This window comes from Globicephala melas, chromosome 1 (genome assembly GCF_963455315.2).
Source record: "Globicephala melas chromosome 1, mGloMel1.2, whole genome shotgun sequence".
Classification (NCBI taxonomy): domain Eukaryota; kingdom Metazoa; phylum Chordata; class Mammalia; order Artiodactyla; family Delphinidae; genus Globicephala; species Globicephala melas.
In genome coordinates, this window is record NC_083314.1 from 86,003,877 (window position 1) to 86,029,835 (window position 25,959).

General features: G+C 41.2%; 1 protein-coding gene across 10 annotated transcripts in view; it reads right to left on the reverse strand.

Moving 5' to 3' along the window:
* Nucleotides 1-1,389: 1,389 nt before the first annotated feature.
* The window catches only part of SLC22A15 (solute carrier family 22 member 15), an 82,306-nt gene continuing 57,736 nt past the window's right edge, over nucleotides 1,390-25,959 (reverse strand). For 2 of the 10 annotated variants that reach the window (XM_030869142.2, XM_030869140.2), the window contains 5 exons: nucleotides 23,838-23,923; nucleotides 9,837-9,957; nucleotides 7,922-7,994; nucleotides 5,639-5,827; nucleotides 1,390-5,323 (listed from right to left, as the gene is read on the reverse strand). In XM_030869142.2, coding sequence (XP_030725002.1) covers nucleotides 5,234-5,323; nucleotides 5,639-5,827; nucleotides 7,922-7,994; nucleotides 9,837-9,957; nucleotides 23,838-23,923 — 559 coding nt within the window. In that variant the 3' untranslated portion in view covers nucleotides 1,390-5,233. Of the gene's footprint in view, nucleotides 5,324-5,638; nucleotides 5,828-7,917; nucleotides 7,995-9,836; nucleotides 9,980-23,837; nucleotides 23,924-25,959 lie in introns of those variants that run through there. The other 8 variants (XR_004042215.2, XM_060300823.1, XM_060300840.1 and 5 more) reach the window with 8 other exon arrangements.

A 25,959-nucleotide genomic window follows, 5' to 3' on the forward strand; every position in this document is an offset into this window, starting at 1 on the left:
TACAGCAGTTGCAAATATTTTCTTCCTATCTATTGCTTTTCTTTTAACTTTGTGGTGTGTCTAGTCATACAGAAAGAAGTTTTAAATTTAGATGCAGTGAAACATATCAATCTCTTTAAAAATGATTTGTGATTTTTACTTCTTGTCTGAAAAATCCCTCAATCCCCCAAGGTCATAAGAACATTCTCCTGTACTACTTTATAGCTGTTTTAAAGTTTTGACTTTTTCCATTTAGGTCTTCAACTTATTTGGAATTTTTGTTATGGTGAGAAGAAAGGTCCTAATTTAGTTTTCTTTGATATGGAAACCCATTAGTTCCCACATCAATAATTGAATAGTTCATTCTTTTCCCACTGATTTGTTATGCCATCTTCAAAAAATGCCAAATTGTTATATATGTTTGGTCTTGTTCTGGGATCTATTATGTTCTATTGATCTGCTTATCTATTGCTACACTGACACCACACCTTCAAAAGTTTCAATATCTAGGAAGTTGAGTCCCTTCTGCTTGCTCTTATTTTTTTGGGATTGTTAAATAGTTTCAAATAATTACTTTTTTTTAAAATTTAATTAATTTATTTTTGGCTGCGTTGGGTCTTCGTTGCTGTGCGTGGGCTTTCTCTTGTTGCGGCGAGCAGGGGCTACTCTTTGCTGCAGTGCGCCGACTTCTCACTGCAGGGGCTTCCCTTGTTGTGGAGCACAGGCTCTAGGTGCGTGGGCTTCAGTAGTTGTGGCACACAGGCTCAGCAGTTGTGGCTCGCAGATTCTAGAGCGCGGGCTCAGCAGTTGTGGCGCACAGGCTTAGTTGCTCTGCGGCATGCGGGATCTTCCCGGACCAGAGCTTGAACCCGTGTCCCCTGCATTGGCAGGCAGATTCTTAACCACTGTGCCACTAGCGAAGCCCCAAATCATTACTTTTCTTTAATAGAATTATTTTGCCAGGTTCTATGCAAAAAATCTTGTCAAGATTTTAATCAATATTGCCCCTGTCAACATCTCTGCTGAAACTGCCTCAGCAAGACCAAATGCCTCCATCCCTGGAGAACAGAGTAGGAAAAAACGATGCATCACAAATACGGCCTCCACCTCACTCCCACCTTCCAAATTCCATCTGAATCTGACTGGTGGAAACTTAATTGCACCTAGAAGCCTAGCTGCAAAGGGTGTTTGGGAAATGTACATCTTAGCTTTAAAGCCTCTGCAGTACAAGAAGACAGAGAAGAACCAAGGGTTTTTAAACTACAGTAGGTCATGAAATCAGTTTAGTGGGTCACAAGTGGCATTTTAAAAAACAAAATGGGACAGAATATAAGCTATCAGGGTACCAAGCAAGAATAAGCATGTTTCATGAAAGTTTTATGTATATATTTTATTTTAAATATATATATAGTAAGTATTGTCAGGTGGGGAGAAAGAGACAGAGATAGAGACAGAGACAGAGACGGAGACAGAGACAGTGGAGGAACAGGGAAGAGAAAGAATATGTAAAATACATTTCTTATTGTGGTCATTATCAAGAAAGTCTGAAGGTCCCGGGAAGGTGAAGAGATGCCTTAGGTCAATTCACCTTACGTGCTACAATACGCCTTATACTGCTAAGGAAGTTTCCTTTTACTCCTTGTCTGCTAGTAGCTTTTATTTTAAATAGGTGTTGAATTTTGTCAAATAACCTTCATGCATCTATTGAGATAATCATAAGATCTTTCCCTTTAACATACTACACAGATGCATTTTCTAACAATGCAGTATCTTTGCATTTTTCTCTTTCCAGAAATACTTTTATAGTTATCTTTTGTACCCACTGACTCCCTAATTTTGCTACAGCCCCTGACCCACATACCACCCATAATTCCTAGCAGATTCTATATTTGCTCAATTTGTCAAAGATGCTACTGTGTACATCCTGATACGTTCTGTAAGAGCAAAAGGTCTACATTTTACAATTCTTTATCATATTCACAAGAAACCAAATTACCTGCATTTTATTTTGTTAAAAAAATCCTTTATATGTATCCAATTTAAGAATAATCTAATAAGAATTAGTAATGGAAGAGTAAGTCCTATTAGAAAGCTGCAGTTTAATTCAGTTTAATTAGTAGAGATCATTATTTCAATATGTTTTCATTAGGAATATGAATCTATTAAAAGTACCTTTATCAATTTGACCTCCATAAAAATACTTGCCCAGATTACATTTACTTAAGTAGTGTCCCAGAAACTTTCATTTGCTTGTTATTTGTTGTATTTTATTTGTTCATTTCTAAGTACTAAAGAAGGTCCACATTGCTTGAAATCAGCCAAATGACAAATACTGCATTTTCAATGGGCAGTGGTTTTAACTCAACAATCAGGAAACTACAAAACGGTTTCTCTCAACATATCTGTGTGGTGCCAGGGTTCTGGACAAGCTGTTGATAAGTAAGACCTTTGACCCTGGAAGCCCTGGGATTTCTTATGTGTCTTATGGTTTTCTTGCTGCTTTTTAGGAGAAAAGAAATTTAATTTTGAATACAATAAAAAATTTAAAAGGATACCTTTTACAACTCATCTGAACAAACAGAATACATTACCTATAAATTAAGAGTTTTCCAATAATTTAATCAGTACAAATATGCTCATGTGCACCATCTCCACAACCACTATTTTTCAACAGTTAATAGCAAAAGGACAGAATCTGTTTTTATAAAAGGCAAAGGGATGAAAAGACAGTAATTATTATTTTTTTTAATTAATTTATTTATTTTTGGCTGCGTTGGGTCTTTGTTGTTGCGCACAGGCTTTCTCTAGTTGCGGCGAGCGGGGGCTACTCCTCGTTGCAGTGCGCGGGCTTCTCATTGCGGTGGCTTCTCTTGTTGTGGAGCACGGGCTCTAGGCACGCAGGCTTCAGGAGTTGTGGCACACGGGCTCAGCAGTTGTGGCTCACGGACTCTAGAGCACAGGCTCAGTAGTTGTGGCGTATGAGCTTAGTTGCTCCACGGCATGTGGGATCTTCCTGGACCAGGGCTCAAACCCATGTCCCCTGCATTGGCAGGTGGATACTTAACCACTGTGCCACCAGGGAAGTCCCCAAAACAGTAATTATTAAACTTTGCCAAAAGACCATCTAGGAAGAAACAAAATTTAGTGACACATCTGACGTGAGCAGCTGATAGCCCAGCCTTAGCAACATGTGTTCAACCTGTGTACCCTTCCCTCCCTTCTTCTACCCTGGAGCTGGGAAAAGAGGATACCCAGGGGCAGAACTAATGGAATCCTCAATTATCTAGCCAGAGGCAGAGGGAACCCCAGTGCCAATAGAAAGATGGATTCCCAGTTGGTCTTCAAAGAGACCAAAGCCATGACACTGGTTGTCTCTGGGTGTTGGGCCTATGACTAATACATTTTTAAACTTCTAGTTTCCACATGTTTTTATAATGGGATTATTACTCTTATAATGCAAAGAGGGCTCCAACCAACCAAGAATCACCTATGTGTTGGTTTCTTGTTTTACGTTTAACTTCACAATGAAGAGCTTCTAAGTGTCCTTGTAAGTTCTTCCTTTCTTCCTCTCTTGATGGTGGGCAGGGTCTCCATTTCCCAGAGAAAGACAGCGAGATTCCACAATTTGGGGGTTTGGGTCAGATTTGCCTGTGATTTACAAAAATGATACTGGGAGGAGTTCTACAATTTCCCTGATGGCTAGAAACAGTAATACTTACTGTGTTCTGGGCACAGCAGCGAGAAATAAACAGCATTAGAGATGGCCCCTATTTATAAAGAGCCCAATACATAATCAAGGGCATGAAGGACATAAAAATACTTTAACAAAGGTACAAGCTGGTATAGTGCAAACCAAGATGTCAATGGAAGAGGACAGGACAGGGTTGGAGCCAATGTGAGGTGAGTCCTCCAAGATTTCCAGAAACAGACTCAGTGATGACTTCTCTTTATCTCCAGTGAAATTTCTTTTTCTCCAAGGGATTAACAGAAATGGAAATTCTGAAAACACAGAAATTTTCCCAGTTGGGAAAGTGACCTAAAGTAACACTGTCCAAGCTTGTTGACTCCAGGTTAACACTCCTATTTGAGATAATACCCAGGTTTCATGGGAAACACTTTCAGCACATGATTTTAGGAAACAGTACGACTTTGATTTATTTGAAAGCTGGCAGTACTTAATGAAAACCAACATTTACTAGGAAATTACTGAGCCTTCCATTCTAGCTAACCAAACAGGCTGGAGCTGATCTAGGACTAGAAGAGTTCAAGTTCTTAAATGTTGCCCAAGTCCCTCCTTGTACAACACTGAAAACAAAACAAACAGAAAATTGTGAAAGATAATTTTCTTTTCTTCCTTATTAATAACAGCATTTTTTTTCCTTTTTAACATCCAAAGTCTTGACATGTCACTTTTTAACTGCCCTCCCCCTTTATAAAACTTCGTCGTTTACTGGGCATGGTTTGGAAGTTATTGCTGGTACTAGAATCTGAGATGGAAATTTTTCTCCAGGCGCACACAAGTGGGAACTGAAGAAATTACACAATTCGAGTATCAAAGGGAGCTGCCAGGGAGAGGCAGCCACACCTCAGACTCTGAACATTACTCTGGTGCAGCTGGCTTTTCCTAGCGGGTCATCTGTGGGACTGACTGAAAGCACAGGGAGCTCAAGCCAATCACTGGGCCAGGAACCAAGTTGGGGGCCCAAATTTCATCCGTTGGGATGAAGGTGGAGGGCCTCAGGCCACACAAATGACCTCTCAGTGCTTTTCTTCTGGCAAAAAAGTGAATGAAATGCTAACACCAACCTGCCTCAAAAGATTCCTGGTGAGGAGCAACTGAGAGGGGCGGATGTCAAATTTGGTGGACAGATTACGTGTTAATGGTGAGAAGAAATTTTACATATTTGCCTTTAGGCCACAATGAAGTTGAAAGGCAACGTAATCAAACTTCTAGAAACAAATGAGCTTACCACTCTGGCATGTGGACTTCAGCAATCTGGCCAGAGGTCATGATTTTGAGCTAAACCCGAATTGTGGGCAGTTAACAACTATTCCCTTGATGCAGTGATGCCCTGTTTCTTGAAATCTCTTCTCCAACTTCCTTCGTGCCTAAAAAACATCAGGCCACACTGAGTACCTTCGATGTTTGTTCAGGCCTATCTTTCCACAGCTCCCTTCAGTTTCCTGGGAGAACCTGCCCTCGTTGGAGGCAGAGAAGATGACCCTCTGCGTCTGAGGAGGAATCTGGGGCACGTCACTTGATCATCTGTGTCTCTTCATCCGCATCGTAAAACTCTTCCTCTTCCTCACTCTCACTCCCTAAAGGGCTCTCCTTGTCCACAGACTAAAGCAGGAAAGGAGAAAAGGGCAGGGAAATGATGTCATGACATTTCTAAAGTTAAATTACTGTCTAGCATTCAACTGACAAATGTACTCTGATGACATTTATTCCCCTAAGAATTAGCCCCTAAAGTGTTCTAAGAAAGCTAATGAATCATCTTTATTTCTCTGACAATCAGCTGCTATCAGATCCCACTTTTTTCCAGCAGTTTTGCTCAGTTCTATTTAATATAATCAGATATTCTTTTTTTTTCTTTTCCCCCAAAACTATCATTATCCAAATGGTAAATCTGAATGATTAAGAAAAATTCCATCATACCTGAGGGGGATCCAAGGTCTGTAAAGATAACGCCTCCTCCCCCAGCCTCCGATATGAGTACACCTGAAGGTCAGAAAACGTCTCTAGCAATGGACTGTTAAGGGTTTCTGGCAATAATAAACTCAGGAGGCCTGAGGTCAGCCCCGTGGCTCCAAAGACAATGAAGGGTAAAGACCACTGCACGTACTTCTATGGGGGCAGGGAGTGGAATGAAAACAAACAAAAATTCAGTGTTAGTTTCCTAGCAGATGACATCAGCAGTCTTATGACCCAGGACCTGCCATGTTTACTGTCCAGGTCCTGCCTCCTCACTAGAATACACCAGAAAGCCCGTCTTCTTTCCCCTTAGAGAATTACCCCAGGAAACCAGAGCCAGTCCTCGGGCACAGAGACAGGAGTGAGTAAATCAAAAGGACAGAGCTGGCCTGTGGAGCAGACGCAGCAGACTGTTCATGCACAGGCTGGGGACTGTGGGGAAGGGGCTTGGCTGGCTGAGCAGGGCAGACACACTGCCAGAGTGCGTGGTGAGTCGGACACTCAGCTTCCACTCCAGGTTGAGTGGCCTGCAGCACAGTGACTTCCACACGCAGGAGACACCCTGCATATTTGCTGACAACGACGAACTTTAACGTTCTCAACCCTGGAATGGGCCAAACAGTCCCACATACGTGTTCTGATTCACTAAGCACCAGAACTGAGAGGCATGGGGCTTAAAGGTGTAAACACCCTGAAAAGGAAGAGAAAGGCCTTGAGAAACCTATACACATGGTTTGGACATGGTAGCGGGCCGGTCCAAAAGACGTTCTCAGGAAAATTTAAATACAAACATACAATTTCAAAGATAACACCAAGGTTCTTGCAGGACGGGGCTCTGGGGGATTTCTGCGCTGATTACCATTCCTGAGTTCCTGCAAAGGAGACACCCAGCTTTATCACCTTCTGGTTTGGGCTTCCAAATTCGGTGGCTAGTTAGGATGTCCCTTCTGATCATCTTTTCCTGATTTTTCAAAGATGAAGAGATGATGGAGGAGGAGAGGGAGGCATGGGGAGGGGACAGGAGGGGGACGAAAAACTCTGACCTCTGGCCCCCTGCGTGCAAACACATGCCCGGAACTGTGGGCCTGTTGTTGAATCAAGGGGAACGTTCACCTCTTCTCAACTTAGTGGGACTCAGGGAAGACACAACGCTGGGTGTTATAATGTTCTAGGACAGCGGTCCAAAGTCGAGCATCATTAATGATAAACACCTAGCGTTGGACACATTTTGCAAAATGGAACTAATATGACTCCTTCATAAGAAGGGTCTTGTGATCTAAAATTGAGCATGATAGTGGGAAGCAGCCGCATAGCACAGGGAGATCAGCTCCGTGCTTTGTGACCACCTAGAGGGGTGGGATAGGGAGGGTGGGAGGGAGGGAGACGCAAGAGGGAAGAGATATGGGAACATAAGTATATGTGTAACTGATTCACTTTGTTATAAAGCAGAAACTAACACTTCATTGTAAAACAATTATACTCCAATAAAGATGTGGAAAAAAAAGGAAAAAAATAAAATTGAGCACGAAACACAGAGAAATACTCAGAAAAAGGAAGTATATCCCATTTGCTCAAGAAAAGAAAAGGCTACAGTGGCATTTCAGAGACGTCCTGTACTAGGATGAGGCGAGTAGTTGCCTGAGTGATGAGCAATTGTCTCCAGAACAGGCTCAAAGCCCCACTTGATCAAACCTAATCACGCTTCAACAAGTCTTGGCTGGGAAAGTCCTAGAGGAGACCAAGCAGAGACGTGCACAGGGGCTCCATGGGATCTTTCTCAGAACATGAACATTTTGAGATTGGATGGAGTTTACTTTATCTCCCTTTCACCTTCTTCTCTTCTAATTTTCTTTTCTGAGTGGTGTGCTGTGTTCTCTGTTATTTAATACAGGGTACCAATGCCTACAGCATACGGCTGTGGTGAAGACTGCATGATATGATGTATGTAAAGGGCTTAGCACAGAGCTCAGCACACAGCAGAAACTTAGGAAATGTTCACTAATCAACTTATGTACAAATGGGGACAGGAAGGGGCAGGCAGGCATTAGCTAACTCTCCAATGAATACAGCCAATCCCTGGGAAGGGTCCATCTGCCCTCATGTATCCTTAATCTAAAAGGCACAAGGTGCACATTTGTGTCAGGCTGATCTTAAAACCGCAGTTGTTTGTTACCTCTTTCTACTCAAAAGCACAAACATTTCCAAAGCAGAGAATCAAGAAAAACAAACTAGGAGGTACAAACCAACCAGTGAGGGGATGAAGGGAGCAATAATCCCACCAACTCGGGAGAACATGGAACAAGTTCCAAGCCCAACATTCCTGAAAGGCAAAAGGAAAAGGAAAAAAAAAAAGTCAGTAAGTTCTAGGGGGACAATTTAAAGGCTCTAAGGGATAGTGGGCTCAGAATAACAAATCCCAAAGTGGAAGTGCAGGATGCTACAGAGCAGTACTGCCCACTAGAACTTTCTGTGATGCTGCAACTGTTCTGTACTCGCCCTGTCCAATACGGAAGCCCCCAGACACAGGCAGCTACCGAGAGCTCAATGCAACTAAGAATGAGGAACATAATTTTTAATTCATTTCCTTTTAATTAATTTAAACTTAAATAGCCACATGTGATATTGGACAGTGCAGTATAGAAGCTGGTGCAGAAATGAGCATGTGAATATTTCTTGTTAAATGTCTCCCTGGGTTCTCGTGTCTTAGGTCTCCTATCAGTTAAAACATCCATAGAAGAGCCAGGGTTTAATGATCTGAAAAGTCTGCCCATTTCTTTAAACTCAACTAATTAACTATGAAAGGATCAGGCATATAAATAGGAATTGATTGGACATATATTCTCAGGAAACCAAGAACATTACCTTCTTGGGGAATGTGGGTAGCAAGGAGGGGGAGGAAATGAGAATGATAATGATCATAGGTAGGGTGACCGTACAGCACCCTGTTATCCCAGCCGAATTGTTAATAATGCCCACATTCGCTCTCAAAAGTGTCCCAGTTTGGAACTAAACGGTCACCCTAGTTTTATAGGCAACAGCCAGAGAAAGCAGGTTCTGGGAATAATCAGGGAATGACAAGCCAATCACAGACAACCTGATCTCTTACTGGGAAAAAGGCAGACAGAACCATTACGCTTCTTGCATGGATAAGGGAAAAAGAAGGATCTGTTTGGAATGATCCTCAAAAAAAGACCAGGAAAATGCCGACTGGGGGACTACGGTCCAGTACACAGAGGCCGTTCTGTAAAGACTGAGCTGCATCCCTGCCCTTCAAATTTAGGTTTGTTTTTTTGTTTTCCAACTTAGGGCAAACTTAGGATGGAATATGTTGGGTTTTTTGGTTTTGTTTCTGAATATGTTATTTTTGATATAAGCAAGTCCTACTCATTGAAAATCACCTTTAACAACTAATATGTAAATACAATATTCACTTATAACTATAGGGAATTATCTTTATTTATTTATTTATTTTTGGCTGCACTGGGTCTTTGTTACTGCCCGCGGGCTTTCTACAGTTGTGGCGAGTGAGGGCTACTCTTCGTTGCGATGCGTGGGCTTCTCACTGCAGTGGCTTCTCTTGTTGTGGAGCACAGGCTCTAGGCACGGGGGCTTCAGTAGTTGTGCCATGTGGGCTCAGGAGTTGTGGCGCACAGGCTTAGTTGCTTCGCGGCATGTGGGAACTTTGTGGACCAGGGATTGTACCTGTGCCCCCTGCATTGGCAGGCGGATTCTTAACCAGTGCGCCACCAGGGAAGTCTCATCTTTTTTTAAATGTGTATATTTTGTGCTAAAATATAGGCTCTGTGATAACAGGGACCTTGTCTCCTGGTCCATCGTGTACCTGACACAGAAGGGTTGACTGAATAACTCACATGCACTGAAATAAAAATGACATCCGAGCACTATTTGGGTGAAGGGATACGTTTAGTGTAGAGTACTTCTCACGACTGACAGGGAATTCAGCCCAAGATAAAGTTACGTTTTCCTCAGCCAAGCGGGCAAGAGCAGTGTCCACAGGTTCTGGGCTCACAGCCGCTTGCTGAGTTGCTGCTAGCCCACACTCGCTGTGCTCCAGGTGAAGTGAGGACCACGCCTCTGTCAATGCAAACATCTACAACAGAATTCAGGACATGGGAAGGAGAAGCCTGTGTGTGAGGCATACCTGATGACCGTGGGGTACAGCTCCGAGGTGTAGATATACACGACATTGAAGGCAGCACTGATGGTCAGCTTCCCCAGCAGGGACAAGGAATGGCTGTTCACCACTGCGAACACACCTGTGTCTGAGGAGGACAAGTGCCACATCTGTGAGGTCCTCGGTGGAGAAAAATTCGTCTAAGTGACACACTTAATTCTGAAGGAGTGAGAGACATTTGTGGTGATCTCAAACAGTGAAGAGATCATATAACCAGACATACATTCAGAAGGTTTAGTCATCACACACAGCACACAGCAAATATTTCTCAGCATTTTGGCCATCCCCAGGAAATCTTACACAGTGGCTGTCGTGATGTGTGATTAAACCTGCACAACCTAAATGTCCATCAACAGATGAATGGATAAAGGAGATGTGATATATATATACACATACACACACACAATGGAATACTACTCAGCCAGAAAAAAGAATGAAATAATGCCATTTGCAGCAACATGGATGGACCTAGAGATTATCATACTAAGCGAAGTAAGTCACACAGAGAAAGACAAATACCATATGATATCACTTATATGTGGAATCTAAAATATGACACAAATGAACATGTCTGTGAAACAAAAACAGACTCAACAGATATAGAGAAGAGACTTGTGGTCGCCAAGAAGGAGGGGTGGGGAGGGAAAGATTGGGAGTTTGGGATTAGCAGATGCAAACTATTATATAGAGAATGGATAAACAACGAGGTCCTACTGTTTAGCACAGGGAACTATATTCAATATCCTGTAAAAGCCATAATGGAAAAGAATATGAAAAAGAATATATGTATAACTAAATCACTTTGCTGTACAGCAGAAATTAACACATTGTAAATCAACTATACTTCAATAAAATTAAAAACAAACAAACAAACAAAAAAAAACCTGCACTCACTCCTGAATGACAGAGCTCCCTGAAAACTTCTGTACTGGGGTCAAGTAAGCTTCACAGAAGTCTTAAGTTCCACCTATCTAAGGGTATTACTTGCCTCTCCTTTCTTCCCAGCCTGGTTCAACAATCAATGATGTAAAAGGTTGATCAGCATGACAAGCCCTGACACAGGAGAGGAGTGAGTCTCAAAAAACTCCTATCTTCAGTTTGCATTCCTTAGTATTCCATTGTAAAGATAAGGAATAATCCCACTAAACTACTACACGTTCTTTAAAGAACAAGACTCTAAATGTGGAACTACTTTTCATCCTTCCTCCTCCCCAATTTCTTACTTGAAGATTACTAATCAATAATGATATTTCAGTTTCTTAATGTAACGTTTTTTACATAAAGTGCAAAAATACAGTTTATGCTAGTTCACGTCCCTATCAAAAATGCTATCAATTGTCCAGTGGTCCTTTCCTTTATTAATACTACCTTCTCTGGGATCTTACAATTTAATTATTCCCTTTCAAACATATTTAACCTCTCCCCTTCAGCAACCCACTAGGCCGTAACCTTCAAAATAAGTTTTCTTCTCCTTAGGAAAAAGCAAAAATTCTCATTGGCTCCATTGCACTTTCTCCCCTTCACAATCAAACATCTCCAGTGAGTGACTGACCCTCCATTTCCTCAAACGCATCTGCCCTGTACATCACTACAATGTGGCCTCCAATACCATCCTCTCCTGAAACTCCTATTCTTGAAGGTCAGCAGCAATGTCCTGATCATCAAAGTAATTGCCTCTCATTCTCTCTGACATTTCTGACTAATAGAACATGCCTGTCCCTTCCTTGGGACTGCATACCTTGCTCATCCAAACCACTTAAATAACTCAACTGCAATATTCTTTCCTGCCCTTGACCTCCACGGCGCCCATTTCCCAATCCATGCAAATGGCATGCTTTAGACACTCTCCTGTAGTTGCTTACTTTTCCATCTTGTCTGCCCCCAAATATATATATATATATATATATATATCTTTTTTTTTTTTTTTTTGCGGTACGCGGGCCTCTCACTGTTGTGGCCTCTCCCGTTGCGGAGCACAGGCTCCGGACACGCAGGCTCAGCGGCCATGGCTCACAGACCTTGCCGCTCTGCGGCATGTGGGATCTTCCCGGACCGGGGCACGAACCCATGTCCCCTGCATCAGCAGGTGGACTCTCAACCACTGAGCCACCAGGGAAGCCCCCCAAATATATTTTGAGTTGTCTCAGGCTAAGGCCTTGTTTGTATCTGTTTCCCTCACGGCACCTCCCATAGTCTGATCACAGTGGTGCTCACTAAATATTTATTGAAAGAGTAAGTATAAGGACTATAACAGGGATTAATTTAAGTGAAAAGAATCTGTGCTCATGTTCTTTCAATGTCTGAGGAGGGAGGCACATAATATATCCCATTCCAAAATAAAAGTTTCACATTCCCAGCTTGACTATGAAAAACTTCAACTCCTTTAAAGATGGCGTTCTGAACGCAGTGGCCCAGGCACTGCCAAACTCAACCATCTGGGGCCTTCTTCTCTTCTGCCAGGCTATTTGGAAGAATATGTCAGCAATTTTAAGTACTGAATATATTATTTTAAGCCATGAGGTGCTTCTGGAAAAAGAAGCATGCTCAAGGTATAGGTCTGGACTTTTGATATCTAACAACTTCAAGTAAACCAATAATGAGGGCAAATTAAATTCATCAATGATTTTCCAGAAAACTGAGTGAGTCAGGAAGAGGTCTTGGGTGGCACTGAAGCAAACAGAAATGTGCACATTTGCGTGACTGCAAATGATCTTTGGGACTGTTTTCAACCCATACAGGATGGCACCTTCCAGAACTGTGTTGGAGATACTCTCTACATCTTTAAAACAGGTGAGGGGATTGCCATCCTGAAAATTAAATTCAAATAACATGTCACAGAAGGCTTACCATCTAAACACCCACAAGATCCAAGGCTGGAAGATTTCTCCCCTGTGAGGCTCAGGACACTCCCCAGTGGCCCATCTGGGGAGCCTGGCTCCAGCCGCATACCCACAAGTGCTCCCATCAGCCCGACACCTCATCTGATGCTTGAAACTTCTCCCCTTGTTCCTGCCAGTGGAGTCTGCAGTGGCCATCTGAACCTGGGGGAACTCAACTCTCTCCCAAGATAGCCCATGTCAATTTTAGACAGCTCTGTTTATTAGAAAATGACTTCTTAGCCTGCCTGTGGAGCTGCCGGTCTATCAGTCATCATGAGTTAATATTTAGGAAGGCTTTGTGGCCACTGGGCTGGTTCCCTGGATTTCTGACCTTGGTTTTTATCTGAAAATGAAATTAGATATTATTGGCTATTATCAATGAATGTTCAAAGTGACTGTTTAGGGAAAAAGAGTGATTTAAAAGGAAAAATTAAGCTCAATTATCTTTGGGAGAAAAAAAAGGGAATTTTCAAAACACTTGTATTCTTCAAAGTACTGAACTTCAGAGGTTTTAAGTTGATTCCAATGATGAAGATACTACAGACATCATTTTCAGAACTAGTTATCTGAAGTTTTCTCAGAGTCCTCTAGGGTCACCAGAACAAAATACCTCAGTATGTTACAGTCACATTTCACTGACCCAAATAAGAAAAGTTAAACTTAATCATCCACTTCATTCACTGGGTAAATTTTTATTGTTTACGAATATGTTAAAAATCTTTAAGACAGCTGTAGGTCCTGTACTATGATACAGAAGTTGAGCCAAGAACCACATTCATTTTGCTTTCCTTTGGCTTTTTTTTCTAAAGAAAAATACCACATATGCCGAAAATTCTGTCACTATAGTTTTGCCATTTCTAGAATTTCACATGAATGAAATAATTCAGTTTGTAGGCTTTTGTGTCTGGCTTCTTTTAGTAAGCATAATGCTTTTGAAATTCATCCACATTGCTCCCTGCATCAGTAGGTCATAGCTCATTGCTTTGTTGTTGGTGAGTAATTCACTGTATGGATATAACACAATTTGTTTATCCATTCCTCAGCTGAGGGGCATTTGCGTTCCTTCCAGTTTGGGGCTATTATTAATAAAGCTACCATGAACATCAAAGTCCTTTTGTGGATCTATGTTTCTGCTTCTTTTGGGTAAAGTTTAATCAGACAGTAAATTTATGTTTCTCTTTAAAATAAGCTGCTAATGTTATCCAAAGTCTCTGTACTATTTTACATTTCTATCAGCAGTGTATAAGAGTTCCAGTTCTTTCTTATCACTGCTGACATTTGGTATGGTCAGTCTTTTTAATTTTAGCCATTCTAATACGTGTGTAGTGGTATCTCATTGTGGTTTTAATTTCCATTTCCCTAATGTCTAATGATGTTCAACATCTTTTCCTATGCTTATTTTCCATATTTATATCCTTTTGCAGAAGTGTCTGTTTAAACGTTTTTCCCATTGTTCTTTCATTACTGAACTGTAAGAGTCCATTCTATCTTCTGGGTACAAGTTCTTTATCAGGTATACGTTTTACAAATATTTTTCCCAGTCTGTGCCTTGCTTTTCATTTCCTTAATAATGTCTTTTAAAAAGCAAAAGTTTTAATTTTAATGGAGTCTAAGTTATGAATTTTTTTGTGTGCTTTTTGTGTCATATTTAAGAAATCTTTGCCCAAAGGCACTGAGATTTTCTTCCATGTTCTCTTTTAGAAGTTGTGTAGTTTTACCCTTTATACTGTCGACTGAAAAAAAAAAAACACAACCTAAAAGTTGACAATTATGTTTTATTCCAGGGACACGCTGAGAACTTACACCTGGGAGACAGCCTCTCAGATAGCTCTGAGGGACTATTCTGGAGAGTAAGAAAGGACTCAGGATATATAGGAGTTTTTGCAAAAAAAATCAGGTAGTCAGAACATCAGAAGATTACTGCCAGTTAAAGAAAAAACCAGATATCTCAGGTTAACGAATTTAGCACTTTTCTATGCATGGGAAAATGCAAGAATCTGGGCTCACTGAAATCATTCTTTTGATATGCACTTTAACTATCTAGGGCCAATATCCTGTTTTCTCCATTCTGAATCACCTCAGGGTGCATCATAGGGGGAACTGATACGGTGGCTGATGGTTTGATGGCTGCAACATCCTTTGTTTATGATATGGCTGGTGATTCTTTGTCCACAACGTTTAGACATACCATTCATTTCAAGTTAATTACTGCATATGATGGGATGTGCAGGTTGAAGGTAAATTTTTTACATATGGATATCCAATTATTCCAGCACGGTTTACTGAAAAGATTCTTTTTCTCATTGAATTGACTTGTCATCAAAAATCAATTGACCATGTGTATTTTTCTCTATGTGTGTTATGACTGAAGGAAACATTTTTATAAGATGAATAAAATCTCAGCCCCCTCAAAAATAAAATAAAAATCAAATGACCATATATATAGGTCTATTTCATAATCAATTCTATTATCTATGCATCCACCATTATGCCAATATCACACTTTTTTTTTTTTAATTTTCAGGCCATGTCTCATGGCTTGTGGGATCTTAGTTCCTCAATCAGGTATCGAACCCAGGCCACAGCAGTGAAAGTGCTGAGTCCAGGGAATTCCCCTACTGTCTTAACATAATTTTGTAGTAAGTTTTAAAATCAGTTGGGATAAAGTCCTCCAACTTAATTTTTCTTGATAAAAATTATTTTGGATATAATTTGCAGTTCCATAGAAATTTTAGTATTAACTTGTCAGTATCTATCAGCAAAAAGAAGCCTGGTGGAAATTTTATTGGGATTGTGCTGAAGATAGATTGATTTGGGGAGAACTGATGTCTTAGTATTTTCTGATCCTTGAGCATGGTAAGCTCTTCATTTATTTTATTATTACCATTACCACCAATTCATTTATTTAGTCTTCTTTAACTTCTCTCATCAATGTTTTATATTTTACAGTTTTCTACAGGTCTCATACATATTTTTCAGTTTTCATTCCTAAATATTTCATATTTTTAATTTTTTATAAATGGCATTGTTTTACTTCAATTTTAAATTGTTTGTTGTTAACATATAGAACTAAAATTATGTGTCAAAAGACTCTGCTAAATTCATTTCTTAATTCTAATAGATTTTTTTTTTAGGATTTTCTATGGAGACAATCATGAAGTCTTGTGAATAAAGACAGTTTTAGTTCTTCCTTTTCATTTTGGATCCCCCTAATTTCTTTTTATTGCCTTGTTGTATTCACTAATAATTTCAGTACAATGCTCCAAAGAAGTGGCAAGAATGGATATCCTTGCCTTTTTCCCAATCTTAGGGAAGAAGCATTTAGTTTTTCACCATTAAACGTGATGTTAGCTGTAGGTTTTCCATTATCAGGCTAAGGAAACTTCTACTTGCTGCTAGTTTTTGTAAAGAATGGGTGTTGAAACCAGACAAGTGCTTTTGCTACTTGTATTGAAATGACCATATGATTTTTTTTTTTTTCTTTTTGGTCTTTTAATATGGTGAATAACACTGATTAGCTTTTGAATGTTAAACCAACTGGGTGTTTGTGGGATAAATCCTGCTTGGTCATGATGTATTATACCTTTTTTATTCATTGTTGAATTTGCTAATGTTTAGTTAATAGATTTTTGCATCTGTATTAATGAGATATTGGTCTTTAGTTTTCTCATAATGTCTTTGTTTGGTTTTAATATCAGGGTAATTGCTGACCTCAAACACTGGGTTGGAAGAGTATTCGCTCTTTTTTTTATTTTCTGGAAGAATGTGTAGAATTATATTATTTCTTCCTTATGTGTTTCATAATTTACCAGTGAAGCCATCTGGGTCTGGAATTCTCTTTGTGGGAATGTTTTAAACTACAAATTAGATATCTTTACTGGATAAAGGGTTATTCAGGTTATCTATGGTTTTGTACACTTTGGTAGTTTGTACCTTTCAAGGAATTTATCCATTTTACCTAAGTTGAATTTATTGGCATAAAAATGTTTATAATATTCCCTTATAAATGTCTACAGTTTCTATAGTGATGTCCCTCTTTCATTCCTGATACTGGTAATCGGTTTCTTCTCTCTTTTCCTTTATTAGTGTGGCTAGTGGCTTATTGATTTTATTGATCTCAAACAACCAGCTTTTGGTTTCATTGACTTTTCTCTATTATTTTCATGTTTTTATTTTATTGATTTTTACTTATATTTATTATTTCCTTCCTTTTGCTTACTTTGTGTTTGTCAGTCTTTTTTTTTTTTAATTTGACTTCTATTTTCTTAGGGGAGATGCTTAGATGACTGATTTGAAAATTTCCTTTTTTCTGATACTTTTTTTGGTTTTTGTTTGTTTGTTTGTTTTGCGGTACGCAGGCCTCTCACTGTGTGGCCTCTCCCGTTGCGGAGCACAGGCTCCGGATGTGCAGGTTCAGTGGCCATGGCTCACGGGCCCAGCCGCTCCATGGCATGTGGGATCTTCCCGGACCGGGGCACGAACCCGTGTCCCCTGCATCGGCAGGCGGACTCCCAACCACTGCGCCACCAGGGAAGCCCCTGATACCTTTTTTTTTAAATTTATTTTTGGCTGTGTTGGGTCTTCGTTGCTGCACGTGGGCTTTCTCTAGTTGTGGCGAGCAGGGGCTACTCTTCATTGCAGTGTGTGGGCTTCTCATTGTGGTGGCTTCTCTTGTTGCGGAGCATGGGCTCTAGGCACGTGGGCTTCAGTAGTTGCAGCACATGGGCTCAGCAGTTGCGGCACACTAGCCCTAGAGCGCGCGATCTTCAGTAGTTGTGGTGCAGCTCAGTAGTTGTGGCTCACAGGCTCTAGACCACAGGCTCAGTAGCTGTGGCACAGAGGCTTAGCTACTCTGCAGCATGTGGGATCTTCCCGAACCAGGGATTGAACCTGTGTCACCTGCACTGGCAGGCAGATTCTTAACCAGTGTGCCACCAGGGAAGCCCGATACAACATTTTTTAATTATACAAATTTCCCTCTAAGCGCTGCTTTACTGCATCTCACAAACTCACTATGTTGTACTTTAATTATTGTTTAATTAAAATTTTTCTAATTTCCTTTGTGCTTTCTTCTTTGACCCATGTGTTTTTAGAAGAATGTTTTTTTTGAAGTCCAAATATTTGAGGATTTCCTGATAGCTTTCTGTTATTGATTTCTACTTTAATTCCATTATGGTCAAAGAACTTATTTTTGTAAGATTTCAATCCTTTTAAATTTACTGAAACTTGTCTTATGGCCCAGAACATGGTCTCTCTTGGCACATGTCCTGGGTGTGCACTTCACACAGAATGCGTATTCTGCTGTTTTAGGTAGTGTCTGACAAATGACAATTAGGTCAGGTAGGCTGCTTAAGTCTCCATATCCTAATTCTTTTCTGTCAGTTTTTCTGTCAGTCATTGAGAGAGAGTACTGAAATATCCAACTGTAGTGTTGAGTCTGTCTATTTCTCCTTTCAGTTCTGTCCATTTTGCTTCCTGTGCTTCGAATGTTATCAGACACACACATAATCGGGATTGTAACATCTTCTTGATGAACTGACCACTGTCTCATAATGTGTTTATAGTTTTCACCAAATCTGGAAAGTAGGAGACCATCATTTCTGCAAGTATCTTTGTTTTTTACTTCCTCCTTCTCAGGTTGCATAACTGTTGGGCTTGGTGTTGTCCTACAACTTTTGTTTGTTTCATTCTGCAGCTTCTTTTGTTATATCTTTGTCACTGATCTCTTCTGTGGTTCATCTCATCTACTGCCTGTTTTTTTTTCATATAATGTATGTTTCATCCCTAGATGTAACATGTGCCTCTTTTTCTATCTTCTCTTTCTCTGCTCATTATTATCTTGCTTTCTTCTACCTTCGTAAACATATGCAGTACATTTATAATAGCTGTTTTAATGTCCCTGCCTCCTCATTCTATTATCTGTGTCATTTTTGGTTCTGTTTCTATTGACATTTCTCCTGGTTGTGGGAGGTATTTTCCCGCTCATCTGCATGCCTGGTAATACTGACTGGATGCCAGAGGTTGTGAATGTTACACTGTTAGGTGCTGGATTTTATTGTATTCCTTTACATATTGTTGCTCTTTTTCCTGGAATGCAGTTAAGTTACTGGGAATCACTTGATCCTCTGAATTTTTTAAGCACTTTTAGAGCAAGCTCTGCTATAGCAGAATAGCCTATAGTGTTGGGCTACTTTGACCCAGGAGGTCTTTACCCAGTGCTCCACGTCTGGCTAAAGGCAACACGAACTAGACATGGCCCTAGGTTCCAAGAATTGTTCCACTTGTTCCTTTCTGGTGGCCACCTCCCCAGCCTCCGTAGCTTCCTCAAATGCATGCCCAGATCAGTCAGCAGCCAAGGGCTCAGAGATCTTCTGCAGATCTCTCGAATTCTTCCTCCACATATTCCTCTATATATCTTACTCCTCTCCAGTATTTTGCCCAGGAAATTCTAGCCATATTGGCCTTTCCAGGCTTTACTATCTGTCTTATCAATTTGGTAAGAGCACCAGGATTTGCTGGGTGTCCCTTTGTGCACTGAGGCCTGAAGACCTGAGCTAGGGCACTCTTAGGGCACATCTTGTTTCATTTCTCTCAGGGATCACTTCTGTCTTCCGCAGCCTGTTGTCCAATGTCTGAAAATCAGTGTTCCTTATATTTTGTCTGAGGGGGTTAGCTGGTCTGCATTACTATCATAGCCTGTTAAAGTTCCTATAGCAATTCTGTTGTCAATTCTCATATGGTACCTTCTGTTTTTATGAATCATTCCTTTTCCTCACTAGATTATAAGCTCTTTGAGGCCAGGAACCAGGTCATATTTATAAATAGTACCCTGTACACAGCAGGCCCTAGAGAAGTCAAATGAATAAAGAATGGGCAGGCTGAGGCTGAACAAAGCAATGAGAGATAAAGGTTCTGCTAGAGCTGAGTCTGAGGACACTACCTTCAACTGTGAAACTGTTTATCTAGTCACGTGCTGTGACTTCCCAGTATTCAGATTCTTTGGCAGGATCACAACTGCCAGAAACCTCCTTGCCAACCTCCTTACCCAGTGCCACCCTGACAAGCCAGGTTCTTAAACTCTGGCCAATTCCCATCAGGCCTGCCCATTGAAGAGTTAAGAATGGGTCCTAGTCAGGCAGCATTAATTCTCTAAGGCTATGGCTTTACCATGTGCAATGAATACTTTGGTCTTAAAACTCTAAGAGGACAAATAAGCATTCCCAAAAGAGCACTGATTTTAGAGTCAGAGAGACGTGGGATCTGAATCCTAGGTGTGCTGCTTACTTGCTGTGCAACCTTGGACAAGTTGCTTGACCTACCTGAGCTTTAGTTTCCTTAGGAAATGGGGATAAGAGGTAATACCTCTATGTATGAAGAGAAACCAGCACATGGTTAACACTTAATAAGTGGTCGCCAGGGGACCTTCCTGGTGGCACTGTGGCTAAGACTCCTCACTCCCAATGCAGGGGGCCCAGGTTCAATCCCTGGTCAGGGAACTAGATCCCACATGCATGCCAGAACTAACAGTTCTCATGCCACAACTAAAGAGCCCGCCTGCCACAACTAAGACCCGGCACAACCAAATAAATAATAAATAAAATAAATATTAAAAAAATAAATGGTCGCCAGTATTACAGCTTAATTAGAACCCTTTAAGCAAGGACAGAGATCAGGTAAAATGTATGAGGACCAATCTGTGGAAGAAATTAGTGGCCACTTGGTAACATTGCCCCCAGGGGAGAACATTTACTTGGAGGCCAACCAGGGTGCAAATATGTATTGAATAGGACACTTTTGTCCAATAATTATCAACCATAGGCTAAGGAATGCCAAGCAATCTATTTTCTAGCTTACTGGCTGTCTCTTATAGAGGTATACCTATGTCTGTGCTTCAGACACTGAGCATCACAGTCATACGTAGATGTGAAAAAAGAGTTGGTATGTAGAGGGCAACCTAAGTTGACAGAGAGAGCAAATGAATGTTTGGTGGGAAAAAGTGAGGGCAAATGAGCATAAAAAGCAGTGAGAAAATGAGTGGTCACCAAGCTCACATAAGATGGTAACAGATGTTTTCAAACTGCTAGGCCTCTTTCTTAATATATATTTATCAGAACTTTCACAACAGGGAGCCTAAACCTCGGCACTTTGAAAAAATTGAGATTTAAAAGAAAGCTATCAAAATATTTTGAAGAGTAAATATGAAAGGTTCAAAGAAAGTTTAAAGAATAAATACTTTTAGCTCAAAGTAGCGAAGATTCAGGAATAGTTAGATGACTCCCTGCAAAGAGAGAAAGGATTATGCAAAAGAGGGGTGACCATCTGTTCTCTATCTCTAGTGATGAATAAAATGAAAGGAAATGGGCTCAGCTGTAGTGGAAGAGGCTCATTCTAACCTTTGCGTGGCTATTAAAAATAGAAACTACTTGCTAAGGAACATTATGGAACTTCTTTCTCTGGAAATCTTCAAAAATAGACTACATCCACTTTTCTAAGTATGACAGGAATCCTGTTCCCGGGGCGCATCTGTGGGTGTGTAAGACAGATGTGCTGTGTTTGTGACTCAGTGTGCACCAAGGGCGTGATCCACGAGGGGCTCAGCTGCTCGCTTAGGACAGACTGGAAGTGAGCACAGTGTGGTGACCGGTCTAGACGGGAGACCAGGAATCTGCTTTCCCTTTGGGTTTGTGTAGAAAGGGCTGTGTGCAGAGGCCCAGGGTGTGGGTTACCTGGAGTACAGATACGTGGGAGCGAGGAAAGGCATGAATCGGCCTGGCTTGCCGAGGTGTGACAGCTTACAGGGGCATTTAGAGTAACAAGGAAAAGTTTCTCTCTATAGAGTAATAAATAGACCACTGGATATTACAGGTAGAAAACAACTGAATTTCTAGGTTGTCTATGAGAAACAGAACCTGCTGAACTGAAAGTTGCAGTGATTTGAAGCCCATTAATGTCTTGTCCCAGACAAACAGAACTGGGCACTTAGTTCTACAAGCCCACGGCAGGGCAACAACTGAGGAGTTTCTCCTTTTGTTGGCACTAGCACAGGTAACAACTTTCTTAAAACTAAGACATTTTTTTTTTTGTACATGAAAGAGTATTTATTGAAAACATGGTTACTGATAGGAAGCTCCTGGCTACTCTCAGGTTACAATCTTGTCTCTCAACTGGAAGTGTTACCTTTTTTTTTTTTTGGCCTCCCATTTTATTTTCCCTCAAACTTTCCATCCTAGGATAGGTAGATCTTATATAAATATATATACATGTCTGTATAAGTATAGCCTATAGTAAAGAAAACATATAGTACACTCTTCATTGGGCAGTACCCATCATGCTAAGCTACCAATACTGAATGCCACTGTGCCCACGCGTGTCCAAGGAGAGGGGCTGTGTGTGTGGTTTACAAGCACTGCAGCACCAGGGAAGCCTCGATGGCAAACTTACTGAATTCTTTAGTTTCCAGGATTCCGTGAAAATCAGTGTAAGGCTGTTCTTTTTTTTTAATTAATTAATTTATTTATTTTTGGCTGCATTGGGTCTTCGTTGCTGCGTGCAGGCTTTCTCTAGTTGCGGTGAGCGGGGGCTACTCTTCGTTGTGGTGCACGGCCTTCTCATTGTGGTGGCTTCTCTTGTTGTGCAGCACAGGCTCTAGGTGCACAGGCTTCAGTAGTTGTGGCACGTGGGCTCAGCAGTTGTGGCTCACAGGCTTAGTTGCTCCACGGCCTGTGGGATCTTCCCGGACCAGGGCTCGAACCCATGTCCCCTGAACTGGCAGGCGGATTCTTAACCACTGCACCACCAGGGGAGTCCCAAGGCTGTTCTAAATATTGAGTAAAATCCTAACTAGTGAACCAACAGTGCTCTGGATTTAAGGCACAGAACTCCAGGTGGCAGCTAGCAGCACAGCAGATATACTGGAGGGCTGCATAACTAGGACACGTGGCCTTGGAGTCTTCAGTGAGACGCTGGTACACCTGACCCTTAAGGAGAAGGGATCACCAAAGGAGCACTTCATACATGTATGCTCCGACGGGAAATGAATTCATCAGCTGCATTTCTAGTCGTTATCGAAACTTTGTTAGGGAGTTCCCTGGTGGTCCAGTGGTTAGGACTCGGAGCTCTCACTGCCGGGGCCCGGGTTCAATCCCAGGTCGGGGAACTAAGATCCCACAGGCCGCACGGTGCGGCCAAAAAAGAAAAACTTATGTTAAACCATTTCACAATGATTCCCACCTGAAGAACAAGCTCCATGGTGGAACCCTGTCAAAATCCCAAAGTCCCCAAAACAGGGCTTTCATTGTACCCTATTCCCTAGCAGTGAGAGTTTGTTATGACCCACTTCTTATGGTCGAAAATCACTGCTAAAACCACAGTTTTTGATGTAATAGAGGGCATGTCTCAGGTGTGCTAGTGCGGAAAAGAGGTTGAGGACCAGCACTATGTATAGAATCCCTGGAGAGGGGCAGAAGTCATGTTAGATATGGATGCCAAAGGGACCTGTTTTTAAAGCTGTGTTTACAGAGCAAAGCTACAAATATAAAAATAGCAAGTTTCCTAAGGATGTTTCATTCACACTTTCTATAAGAATGAGAGAAGGTCAATTGTCACCAACAGTGACTATTATTCTTATTGTGCTGTTGTTATTATCAGGGTGCCTTGGGAGTATTGATGGAGACAATGAGGGGTGCCGAAGCCACCGTGGAGAACCAGTGCCTCTCATCTCCAGTCTCGTAACTGGCTGGAATGAGGAGGGCAATCTGCAGTCTTGGACAGAGGCTCCTTCTGTGCAGAACTAAATGGCCCACATCATCATCAAATAAACAACTCCAACATCACCAGTACTGCAGTCCAGACACCCCAGATGGTAGCTTAATCGCCTGAAAGAATTAATAGTGCACCTCTAAGCACATTATTCACCCGGAGAATAGTTTAGGCAATGGAAAGAATCTGGCCCATTATACCCCACACCATTGCTAAATAATATGCAACCACAGAAATGAAGCACGGCATATGGTGATCGCTCCACTATATTGAGATTCATTGTAATACAAGTGCTATTCAAAACCCTCATGTAGAAATTGGAAAGGCATACCTTTCTTTTCTGGAAGAAACATGACAATAAGACAAGCCAGTCCTCCTAGGCACAGAAATGTTGCTAATGTCCGCTTCCGACCAAACCTAAACAATACAAAGAAATTCACATTTCCCTTGAGAATCTTATACATTCATCTGCTTCATCCCCCTAACCTTCCTTTTTACATGTCCTCACTTTCATTATATGTTCATCTTTTCTTAAGGAGTGGGTGGCACATATGACTGACCAGGACATAAAATAAGTAACCATCACAAAGCCAAGGAAAACTTGCTGGACGGCAGGTTTAAATCATGTGTGCAGGAAAAGAATAGGGAATCATTCCATCTATTTCTGTGAGTGCTTACTATGTTTCAGGCACTTTCTGTGCCGAAATGCTTTCTGTCTATGTTATCTTACTTAATGCTAATAATAAACCTGTAAGGCATATGCTGTTATATTCTCCATCTTCTAGAGAATAACACTGAGACATGGAGAATGGAGACTTCCAGCTCATTTCATTTTCTGGTTACTTGTATCTTAAGCAGTTAAAATTTTAAACACACCTCTCTCTCTCTTAAAAAGACAAACAGAAAGAAACTCTAGTTAGTATGTCAGAATTAAGTGAAATTTATTGCACACTTTCTTGGGAGAAATAATTTTCAAATAAGAGCTCGAGACTTAGAAGAAAGATATGAACATTAATAAGCCTTCCTTTACTAGGAGCTGGCAATGTGCTAGGTCCTCTGTTAGGAGCTTCAATGTTATTGTAATTTTTATAACAATTTTTCCAGGGCAATTTTATAATCCCTGGTTTAAGGATAACTACATGGAGGTTTAGCAAGGTAACTTCTCAAAGTTATAAAACTAACACGAGGCTGCCTGATCCCCAAGGTGGTGTTCCTTCCCTCTGCTTCAGATTTTAATCCTGACTCTGGTGCGGATGGCTGGGAGACAGGGAAGGACTCACGTCTCCAGGTTATTGTGCTTAATTTAACAGTCAGTATTGAATGCCTTTCAAGTGACAGGCATCATTCTAGGCAGGCACTAGGGATGCAAAGACACCTAGGACACACCCCCCCATCGACTGTGTCCTTGTAACACTGTCCATGGTCATCAGAGGGGGGCACAGGAAGCTGTAACAGGAAGCACACCGGGGATGGTGGGAACAGATTTCTGAATACTCTGCCTGGCTCAGCCCTTGGACCATGATGAGAGCACACTCAGTCACTAACAGAGGGGTCAGCAGAGGCAACTGGGGCCACCCCCCAGAGAAAAGCCCTTCAACTGAACAGAATCCAAAACTGCCCTTTAAAATGCGCTGACCGCAATATCCATGACGACAGCAGCCAGTGCAACGCTAAAGGAATGCTGTTTTTGGTAAAAATGATGATTTCTGGAGAATGAGAAATGGCAAAATCCAACTGATTCCTAGCTCACAATTTTCAGTTGCCCTGGTCAGGGGTTCAATAACAGAAGGAATCTGAGAAAGCTGAAGAAAGGGTGCTCTATAAAAGATCTTAAAAAAAATATTTCAAAACTGGGCCCACTGACAATGAACAGCAAAAGCAGGATCTCTTCTTCCTCTCAACAAAGTCCAGGGGATCTTAAGAGGAAAGAAAAGTCTTTTTCGTTCCTCCAGCTCTTTGTCTTGTGTGAGAGCTTCTAAATGATAGTGATTGGGTCATGGAGCTCTACCTACATCGAGTCAATATTCCCACATGTTGGGACGAACAAATAACACACAGACTGCTGGTCAGAATGGCCATCATCAAAAAGTCTACAAAAAATATATGCTGGAGAGGGTGTGAGGAAAAGGGAACCCTCCTACGCTGTTGGTGGGAATGTATATTGGTGCAACCACTATAGAAAACAGTATGGAGGTTCCTTAAAAAAACTAAAAATAGAGCTACAATATGACCCAGTAATCTGACTCCTCGGCATATATCTGGAGAAAACTCTAATTCGAAAAGACACACACACCTCAATGTTCATAGCAACACTATTTACAATAGCCAAGACATGGAAGCAACCTAGATGCCCATCAACAGATGAATGGATAAAGAAGATGGAGTATTACTCAGCCATAAAAAAGAATGAAATGATGCCATTTGCAGCAACATGAATGGACTATCGCACTAAG